An 11167-nucleotide genomic window follows, 5' to 3' on the forward strand; every position below is an offset into this window, starting at 1 on the left:
CTAGGGATTGAGTTCAATCACCAATGTTCAATGATCGAATCACTCAAGCCTCTGATCAAGCCTTCATAAAAACCAAAAGGACTGGGGTTTCAAGAGCTTCCAGTTTGGCGAACATGTGGAGATTTGGGGGAGAATGGAGCTGAGAGGTCATGGAAGCTCCTTGCCCCTTTCTTCACACCGTGTCCTATGCATCTCTTCCACCTGGCTGTTTCTGAGTTATATCCTTTCATAACAAAGTGGCAATTTGTAAGTAAAATGTTTCTCTATGCTCTGCAAGCCACTCTGGCATATGAATTGAACCCAAAGAGGGGATCTTGGGAACCTTTTTTTTATAGCCTGTCAGTGAACATCCTGGACTTTCAACTGGTGTCTGAAGTGGAGGGCAGTCTTGTGGAAATGAGCCCTGACGAGAAAAATTCTGATATCCTAAATTAAATTACAGGCTACAGGGAGGGGGGAGAAACAACTGAAGTTAATCAGTTAACAGCTAGAGGCCTAAACTAATAAAGACTACTCATGTTCCTGAATATATATTAAATTTTTAAATCAACTGCCAAATGGCTGACCACCAGACACTACCATATTCTGTTTCTGCATGAACTTTCAAGACTATTACCCATTTTCAATCCAGAAGTAATAAATAATCCTTCTTTAAGGACTGTGCACCTATCCTGGAACTGCCTCTGCTTCTTTTCCCACTCCATTTTCTATAGCCAATGTAAATTCTTTCAAAACAACTTGCTTCTTCCTTCCCCAAGCTCACTGTACAACAAAGTCCCATCAGCTCCAAGACTGCAGACCTGTTAGTCTTCTCCATCCTACCCTGCTACTGGTGGTTAAGACTGTCCCAGGACCTGATCCTTTTTCTGGCTAGCATATGGCTCAATAAACCCTTTCTTTCAGAAAAGCTTTCCACTGAAATGTATTTGTTTAACATCCCTTAACCTATAAAATCTGATGCTATCTCCAGGTAGATAGTGCCAGAATTGATTTGAATTGTAGGACACCTAGCTGGTGTCAGAACTGCTGGGTATAGAGAAATACCACACACACCACCACCACCATCATCACACCACACCCCTGCCACCCTCACACATATTGTTGATCAGAATCATTAGGTTTTCCACATTTCCTAAAATTCTAAGAAGCTTTGTGAAGCCTTTCTCTGACAATCGTTTCAACCCATCTGGTTTCATCATATCTAAATGTCATGTGAAAGTATGACAGCAATCTGTGTCAACTGTTCTATAGCTGAAAAAAAAATCAATGGATCCGACACTATGCTTACTCCATACTGAGTCTACCCCACACCTTCCTGAAAAGTGCTCACAATAAACTGCATGTCTATATTCAAATGAAAACTTTAATCAAATTTTACATTTATTATTAATAGAACATGCTATGTAAATGTACAGGAGCCTGATAAATGGCAATCTAACACTTGGCTTAAATAATACAAGCACTTGCTGCAGACTTCCTTTATTGTGACTTTTAAAAAATAATTTCTAAAAGTACATGATTTCTTTGAAATACTTTGTTTAGGAAAGATTAGAGATAAAACATTTCCAGTAATGAGTCAGTTGTATATAGGTTCAGATTAGAAAATGTCAAATAACTGGAAAAAAATTATTTTTTATATTTAGATATATTTAAATATGGGGTCATTTTATTTTAATATCTAACTTGAATCTTCAGTGTTTCATTTATTTTATGTGTTAATTCCATCACACCAGGTCTTATTTCAGTAATTTCTCAACTGTTCTAGACAGGACATTAAAAAAATTCAACTCCTGTCAATTACATTACCTGTCTTCATATGACCTGAATGAGATACTTCTGCTCCCTACACAGGAGTCACGATAGAAAAATAATTCCCCCAATTTACTAGTGAGAAACAGATAACACTGTTGTTCAGAATAAAGACTACTACACATCTGTGAACATTCACATGCTGATCCTAGAGCACTTCATTTCAGCGAACAAGAACTGATTCAGAATTCAGCTTTGGCTGAGAAACACTGATGCATAAAGAGAACCATAAATGAAGATGCTATGGACACTGGCCAAAGTATTTCCAATAAGGTTGCAGGGTTTTCAGGTGGTGTCTTTCCTTTAATGACAAATGCATTAAGAAGATTCAGTTTTTCTCAAAATGTCATGACATCCTGCTGAATCTTCTTCCACTAGGCCTGCTGAGACCAGAGAAACCGATCACATTTTTCAAGCATGCTTTGTATCAAAGCTCTGAAATCCCAAAGAAAAGAAACAAGTAAATTTAGTTCTCATTGTTCATTCTTTACAAAAAACAATACAAATAATTAGTAGATTCAAGTAGTTGACTGACTGTGCATCAAAAGACACAAGACTGGGTCTATGGCCATGCCACCCTGAACAAGCCCGATCCCGTCTGATCTCGGAAGCTAAGCAGGGTGGGGCCTGGTTAGTACTTGGATGGGAGACCACCAAGGAAGACCAGGTGCTGTAGGTGTAAAAAAATAAAAAATAAGGAATTATAAACTAACAGGGTCCTTGCAATCTGTGAGGTCAACCAAGGGTTGCCTCTCCTTAAAAAAAAAAAAAAAAAAAAAGTGGAAAGGTATCCCATGAAAAGGCATACGGTCCTATAGGAGAAAATACTGCAAATCATATATCTGATAAAGGGTTAATATCTAGAATATATAAATTCACACGGCAACAAAATTACAAATAGTGAGATTAAAAAATAGGCAAAAAGACCTGAATAGGTATTTCTCCAAAGATGATATATGAACGGCCAAGAAGCATATGAAAGGATGCTCAACTTCACTGATCATTAGGGAACACATAAAAACCACAATGAGATACTATCTCATACCCATTAGGATGAGTATTATCAAAAACCAAATTGGGTTGGTGAGGATGTGGAGAAATGAGAACCTTTGTACACTGTTGGTAGGAATGTAACGTGGTGTTACATCTATGGAAAATAGTATGGCAGTTCCTCAAAAATTAAAAATAGAATTACCATATGATTTAAAATTTTTGCTACTGGTTATATACCCAAAAGAATTGAAAGCAAGGTCTTAAAGAGACATTTGTGTACTCATGTTCATAGCAACATTAGTCACAAAAGCCAAGAGGTAGAAGCAACCCAAATGTCTATCAACCAATGAATGGATAAACAAAACGTGGTATACATACAATGAAATATTATTCAGCCTTAAAAAAGAGGACAATCTGATACATGCTATAACATGGATAAACTGGAAAACATTATGCTAAATGAAATAAGCCAGTCACAAAAAGGCAAATACTGTATGATTCCGTTTAAATGAGGTACTTAGTCAAAACCATAGAGACAGAAAGCAGAATGGCCTGGGGTTAGGTGGAGAGGAAAATAAGGAATTGTTGTTTAATGGGTAGAGTGTTTTACAAGATAAAAAAGCTCTGGAAATTGGCTGCAAAATGGTATGGATATATTTAAAACTACTGAACCAAATGCTTAAAAATGGTAAGATGGTAAATTTTGTTATCTATATTTTTCAACTAAAAAAACCTGACTGAGACAATTATATATTTGGTACCAATAATATTCTTAAAGAACCAAGTACACATCAGATTTGGGCAGTCACATTAATCTAAGTCTCCTCATCAAGATTATTAGTAAAATGTTACTTTACCTCTTCCCTTAATCTCCTTAATCAAGAGGTGAGTCTCAGTCCCCTCATCTGTCGTGAGGGGTTGGGAATGGATGCCCTCTCTAGTCCTGTCCACCTCTGAACATCTGTGGGGTTCCATATTCCCCAAATGCGTATGAAGAGGGCATGACAGACAGATATTACCTCTGCCTTTTCTCGGCAATCCTCAGGATATCGCAGGTTCTGGTAAACTTCTCTGACAGCTCAAGGGTCAAACCACATTCCTGTAGCAGTGACCAGGCCCGATCTGGACCCATGGCCTTAGCTAATAGCAGTGCCACATTCTCCACGTTGATAGGGGAAGGTCCATCACTGAAGTTCCCATTTGGTGACTTCTGGGGGGCTGGCTTTGTGCTCTTGTTCTGCACAAGATGTAGAAGCAGCTTCCATTCCTCCATGGTCTCTGGGATCCAACCTACACAAACACACAGGAATATAGAAATGTTGGCTCTGACTGCTCTTAGCACTCTGCCTGCACACAGGAGGTGGCCAAACCTTTTATAAATATCTTTAATAACCAAACATACCAATATTAAAGAACATACTCTCATCACTCTAATAAAGTTGTTTTCTGAACATTTATTGAATAAATTGTTCATGATAAGAATAAGCCACAAAATTAGCTTCAAAATTCTTTCATTCACTTACTCAGTAATTACCCAGGGCATATTCTATGCTGGACACTGGGTATGTAATCAGGAACTCTTGTGGAGTTTACAGTTTAGTAAAGGAGACAGAATTTAGACAAGCACATAAATAAACCTATACTTATAAACAGTGCTAAGTGCTATAAAGGAAAAAATCAAGGATCTATTAGAAAGATTTGCAGATTTTTTACAAGGATCTCAGAAAGGCTCAACAAGGTGGTGATATTTATGCGGAGAGCCAAAAGATGAAACAAGCTCAGATTTAAAAAATGTGCATGCAACACACATAAACACAAACTTGAAGCTGGGAATGACAGGAATGGTGAGTGAAGGAACCTGCATTTCTGACAAAAGGAAACAAGGAAGATGTCCTGACACAGGAAAGAACCTGAATTCAAGGAACTCAAAAAAGGCTGATAGTGCTCAAAGGCTGTAGTGAGTAGTAAGAATGAGATGACAGGCCCAGGCCTTAAGGGTCTAGCTTCACAATCTCAATTTTGTTCTGAGTTCAGTGTGAGGGATTTCAAGGAGGAGAATTACATAATTCAATTTGTTTAAAAAAATAAATAAATAAACATTCTAGATGCTGTAAAGACAATGGATTAAAGGTGAGTAAGAATGAACTCCAGATGATCAATTATGAGGGTATTACAAAGGTCTAGGCAAATATCTAGGACCCAAGTGATGGTGGTGGAGCAAGAGAAAGAAGATATAAATTGGCAGTGAAATCAACATACCTTGGAGTGATTAATATTAGTTATGAGAAAAGTGTCAAGAAAAGACCCCATTTAACACACCAAGGGCAAAAATAGCTAATATTATATTAAAATATTCTCTGGGTGGGGAGGATTTTAAGTTATATTTTCTTTATGCTTCCTGAATATTTTTTTCTATAACAAACATCATGTTGTAACTTTAAAACTATAAATTGTTTATATTTTAACTATTCTCGTTATTTTTCAGAAGTGTATGCCATGCCTATAGTACCAGTCCTACAGAACCTGGTCCTCTTTTTTACTTCTGAAACAAAGATATCAATAACTTTTGCTACAGTTATGATATCTGAAGCTAAGTCAACTGGCTTCTTCGCTCTGTTCTAACGTTCTCTTTCCCACACCAGCAGGGCTGAAAAGACTATAGATTACACTGCTGGATGAAGGGCCCTGATGCCTTGCTGTTGGCATCTCCGCACTAAGATGAAAAAAGCAACACTATAGAACATACCAAAGTCATCTCTCTGATTGCAGGATAGATCTAAGACTTCAGACATCAGTGTGTCAAAGTCTTGGCCTTCTGATTGACATTTTATCTGTATTATTAATAACAATTTTTTTTTTAAGTATCTAAATATTTATGAAAGCTTAGTGAAATCTGACTGCTACTTCACTTTAAATTCATCTTAATGATCTCTAATTTTTGGCTGTGTAAAAAGTCAACACAATGCAGAGAAAAAATTCTGAGCACAAGCTTTAGAGATAGTCAAATAGGTGTGAACACAAGCTCCACCAGTTGTATGGCTTCGGGGAAGCTAATTGTCTTTCTTCTGTGCCTCAGTTATAACTTCTATAGAATAGGAATAAAAGTAACTCTCCTAAGGGTTTGTTATCTCATTTAAATAGTATATGGAAAAGTACCTGGTATTGTGCCTGATACATAGCAAGCACTCATTAAATAAAGAGAAAAGTTGTCTGTAGTTTATTCCTAATTGTGATTTTGTAATTACCAAGTAGTACAGATCAAAAAAAATAAAATAAATAACAAACAACAACCACAAATTTTACAGCTGGCTAGAATTATATACAGGATCACTGAAATGTTCACCAAATTTCTTTATTGAAAAGTCTGGAGTGACTTCTAAAATACTACAACCAAGAGCAACCAGTTGGGATTTACATACCACTGTCCCCTTCCATCAGGCTCATATCATTCAGATACACAATGTTGGTGAAGGCTTCTCTTCTTCTCTCCAGCTCCAAACAGAGAGTAAGATATCCATGCCAGAAACTTTAAAGAGACCAAAGTTGAAGAAAGGAATAAAAGGCAATGAAATTATCTGGCACTGCACTATTACAGTAGATACTAGCCATGTGTGGCTATTTAAATTGAAATTAAAGTGAATAAAATTTAAAAGGCAGTTCTTCAGTTGACCAATCTATCTTTCAAGTGCTCAATGGCCGCGTGTGGCTTTTGGCTACCATACTGGACAGTGCAGTAGAATATTTCCATTATCACAGAAAGTTCTGTTAGACCCGCAGACCTGGTACTAGTCTGTGGCCTGTTAGGAACCAGGCCACATGGCAAGAGGTAAGCAGCAGGTCAGGGAACAAGCTTCATCTGTATTTGCAGCCACTCCCCAGCACTAGCATCACTACCTCAACTCCACCTCAGATCAGGCATTAGAATCTAATAGGAGCACTGGTCTTTGATGCCAAAAACACTGGGGACCACTGTGTTAGATAACCCTTTACGAAAAAAGAACAAAAGCTAGTGATAAACACTGATATTCGAGGCCAAGCATCAATTATGAGATTCAACACAAAATCCGCATATTTCTTCCCCAAATATGCAAACTATGGAAATTCTCCTTGACTCTTCTCCCTCCTTCATTTGCTATAGACAATATTCTAAGTCCTACTGCATTTTCCTTTGAAATGTCCCTTGCATGTGGCTCCTTTTGCTACCCTACTAATCACAAATTCAGTCATTCCTAAATTATTGCAACAGTTTCCTAGCTGGCCTTCCTGTCTCCATTATGACATTAATAATGATCTCCAAAAAGCTCCATTTTTAGTCATCATTTTTAAAAATTTATTTAATTAGTTTCACGTATACAGTACATTGGTTAGACATCTATATAGTTCATAGAACAATCCCCCCAATTGCTCCCTCTCTTCCCAGGCCCACCACCTAACCAACATATTAATGCTGACTGCATTCCCTATGCCATGCTCCCTATCTCTGTGACTACTAATTTGTACTTCTATCAACTAATTTGTATTTCTGTCAACTAGTCTGTACTCCTATCAACTACTAATTTGTACTTCTTTAACCCTTCATCCTATTCTTCCAGCCCCCCAAATCTCCTCCCCTCTGTCCATCACCAAATTGTCCACTATATTTGTGAGTGTTTTTGATTAATTTGTTCTTTTTGTTCCTTAGATTCCACATATAAGTGAATCATAATAATATTTATCTTTCTCTGACTTATTTCACTCAGCATAATAACCTCTAGGTTCATCCATGTCATTGCAAATGGTAGGATTTCATTTTATTTTATGGCTGAGTAATATTCCATTGTATATATGAACCATAATTTCTTTATCCAATCATATATAGATGGGCATTTATATTGCTTCCATATCTTGGCTATTGTAAATTGTGGCTCCATGAATATTAGGGTGCATAGATCTTTACAAATTGTTTTGGTTTTCTTTGGATAAATACCCAGAAGTGCAACTGCTGGGTCAAAAGGTATATCCGTTTTTAATTTTTTGAGAAACCTTAATACTGTTTTCCGTAGCAGCTATACCAATTTGCAACCCCACCAACAATGTATGAGGGTTCCCTTTTCTCTGCATCCTCTAATCGTGTCATTTTTGTACCAAAAAGTCTAAAGGGTCTCTACTGATAACTAATTCTTCTGACTAGTTTTCAAGGTCCTACGTGATCTCATCACCTACCACCTGGCTAGTATCATCCATCACTATCAATGAATAAATATGTATCAAGTACCTACCACTGTATGAATTAGGCATTATGAGGGAAAAGGAAAGCATAGGTCCCTATCTCCAAATGATTATAATACAAGTGGAGCCATAAGATAATATAGTCAGACAATAAATAACAGGTGGTACTGATAAAAAGCAAGGTCACCTTTTCATACCCTTATTCTTGCTGTTTCTTTCACCTGACCTGCCCTCCTCCTAGTTCCTTCTAAATATAATCCCATCCAGCCTTCAGGGTTTACCTCTAAAGTCTCTCCTCCTCCCTGAGTCCTTAACGAGCAATTCTATTGAGCCCATTCTGATCTCTCCCTACTTGGAAATCCTAGAGCAATATAACGCACAGTCTGGTGCTTAATTAAATACTACCAGCATGCCTGAGAACTGGGACAAGAAACCAAGCAGAGGAGGAGAGAGGAATTATCAAGTGCCGGTTTCTTCTACACAAAGGAAAAATATGCACAAAATTTAAAAGGAAAAATACGTTTACTTTACTATCACTTAAAACAAAAAGATATTTTCCCATAGCAAAGAGAATTCCCAAATAGTAAAGCATTATCAATTCAGGCCCTTAACTACAGTTATTAACTCCAATGATTCTAATCTAAATTTCAGCTTTTAAGAAAATTCTCATTTACCCACGAGACCTGCAGATGTCAGTCATTTTTTCTTTGGTTGTAAAATCTGCAGGTAGTTTAATCAGATGAAGGATCAGCTGACTGTAACCCCAGGAAAACAAGTGTGAATGAGGCCTGTAAAATGAAAAACATTCAGTAAATTAAATAAGAAATAAATTCCACAAAATGCTTATTAATCACTAATATGTAAGAACAGAGTTTAATTACATTTGTTCCATTATTATTACATTTTTTAAATACTTCCACTTGACTTTAAAAAAAAATAGCTCTTTTTCCTATAACTTTTTTCTTTTTAATTAGACATTTTAGGTAATCAAAAACAAACAAACAAAAAGAAGCCTTTAATTCCATCACTCACAGATCGCCATTGTATATCTTTCCAGACCTATTGTCTAGGCATATAAGATAGGCATTTGGGGGGGCTCTTAAAAAGCTTCTCCTGGAGGAAAACACAAGAAACATTTCTGATACAAGTATCAGTGTTTTTATATAAATCCTTTTTTTTTATTATTAAAACCTAAATCAGGTACATCTACAAATTTCTAGGAAGAAAACACATAAAAACAATTTTTTCCTTCTAACACAGCTTTAATCATCGAGGGTTCTTCAATGTGGGGCCACACAAGTTTCAGAAGGTCAGTTTAATTTTCTGAAATCACATGCAAAATTTTGCATGGATGTGCATTTTTTTGAGATAAATCATCAGATTCTTATAGGATCTGTAACTCAAAAATGTTCAGAACCAATAAGAAGTGCACTCAATCTCATTACTACCATTACTTGGGTCAGTCTCTATCATAGCTGTTTCTGAAGTAAGCCCAGAATGCTATGTGTAGATAAACCAGTTCCATTCTAAAGGAATATCAGAGTTTAGAAGGAAGACTTCTATACCTGGGGTTTCCTTCATCATCCAGAGTGCTTGTGCTTGGGGGAGCATCGTGGGACACTGCCAAAAGCAGCCAATCCAATCTTAAAGACTCTGGTTGTAGAAGGGACTCAAGGAAGGATGGCCTAAAAGAAAATACAAGAGAAAAATCACCAATCTTCATGCTAAGAAAGTAAACAAAATTTGAGGATGCAAAGACGTTACTGAGGAATCAATATAGTGAACGAAATAATGTGAAAACCCTTCTGCTACAAATGTCTAGAAAAGCTGGTGAAAATCTAATAGGCTTTTAAATGAACAGTTGAACGCCAAGATAATAAGGAAACTACCAAAGGTACAAAAATGAAAAGAGAAATAAAAACCAGTATGAAAAATGTAAATCAGAGGAAGAAAGAGACGGATGGAGGTTTCTAGTCTCAATAACCAGGGGACACATGGAGATAGGAAATGAGGCCTTAGCCTAAAAAGAGGTGCAGAGCGAGAACTGAGATCCATCCAAAAAAGGCTAGGATATCATCAATAAAAAGGTGGTAATATTTCCATTCATTGGGAGATAACAAGGAGGCTTATCTGTTTTAGCTTAGGTCTTGAAGCAGGAGTTTAATTCTACGCTGATGATCTGACGATCCCTGAAAGGGAGAAAGGGAGGAAGGGAAGTGTGGTATGTGCACATTTATGGTGTATATTGTGAACTATGAAAGAATGGTATATGACTGCCAAAATCCTCCTCTTCCACAGTAGATGCCTCAATTCTGTGGCAGTTAATAGTAAAAATGCTACATCTCCTTATACAAAAGATACAATACCCTATCAAAAGAAAGGAGAGTGCAAATATTCTCGCCTTCTTACCGTTGATCTTCAGGTCTTGATTTCACCAGACTATCTAAATAGGCCAAAAACTGAGCAGGATGATGATGACAAAGTTGCATAACATCCAAAGGCAAAATAGATGGGTAAAACTTGATCAAGGATCGAAGGGCAGATTCCCCAAACTTCTCATATAATCTGCATTTAAAAACAAAACATTAAGTCTCCAGCTTCAGTGAGACGATATAATTTGGTTACTTTAAGTTATCTAAGTTCTTATTGGAAATAAAAATAAATATACTAACAAGAATTGACCAATATGCAACTGAGTAAAACTTTACAGACTAATGCCAAAAATAATTCATGTGCTCTAGTTCATATAAACAACATAGAGAACAACTTACTGGGCAGCATAAGCAATCAATAAAGGACTGTCAAAAGGGACCGAGTCATCTACTAACTTTAATCTTGTTGGTAAATCTCCTTCTTCCGTTACCATATATGTAGGATTTGAACTTGCCATTTCTGAAAGATAAAGCACACCCTTTCCCTTCATCTCATAGCAGTAAATAGTCAATTCATGAACACATTCATTCAACAATCATTAGTCATGTACCTACTGTGTGCAAGGCCCAATGTTGGTTAAGTACTGTTGGAAAGACAGAAAGATACGATTTCTCTACTTTTAAGGACCTTAATATCAAATTGGGAGGCAAAACATATTAAAAGTTTTAAACAAGATAATATACAAGTGACTATTACCCTTGAAAAAGACACATATGTAGATATA

General features: G+C 36.6%; 1 protein-coding gene and 1 non-coding gene across 4 annotated transcripts in view; one reads left to right on the top strand and one right to left on the bottom strand.

Moving 5' to 3' along the window:
* Nucleotides 1–1362: 1362 nt before the first annotated feature.
* HPS5 (HPS5, biogenesis of lysosomal organelles complex 2 subunit 2) overlaps nt 1363–11167 on the bottom strand; it is a 31099-nt gene continuing 21294 nt past the window's right edge. For all 3 annotated transcript variants that reach the window (XM_011377746.2, XM_011377747.2, XM_023521873.1), the window contains exons 17-23: nt 10782–10902; nt 10420–10575; nt 9576–9695; nt 8685–8798; nt 6222–6328; nt 3822–4092; nt 1363–2244 (exon numbers count right to left, since the gene is read on the bottom strand). In XM_011377746.2, coding sequence (XP_011376048.1) covers nt 2184–2244; nt 3822–4092; nt 6222–6328; nt 8685–8798; nt 9576–9695; nt 10420–10575; nt 10782–10902 — 950 coding nt within the window. In that variant the 3' untranslated portion in view covers nt 1363–2183. The remainder of the gene's footprint in view (nt 2245–3821; nt 4093–6221; nt 6329–8684; nt 8799–9575; nt 9696–10419; nt 10576–10781; nt 10903–11167) is intronic.
* On the top strand, nt 2370–2488 carry LOC111730579. The gene has a single exon (XR_002776746.1). It is a non-coding gene; the product is annotated as a 5S ribosomal RNA (ribosomal RNA).

The sequence above is a fragment of the Pteropus vampyrus genome, unplaced genomic scaffold (assembly GCF_000151845.1).
Source record: "Pteropus vampyrus isolate Shadow unplaced genomic scaffold, Pvam_2.0 Scaffold321, whole genome shotgun sequence".
Taxonomy (NCBI): domain Eukaryota; kingdom Metazoa; phylum Chordata; class Mammalia; order Chiroptera; family Pteropodidae; genus Pteropus; species Pteropus vampyrus.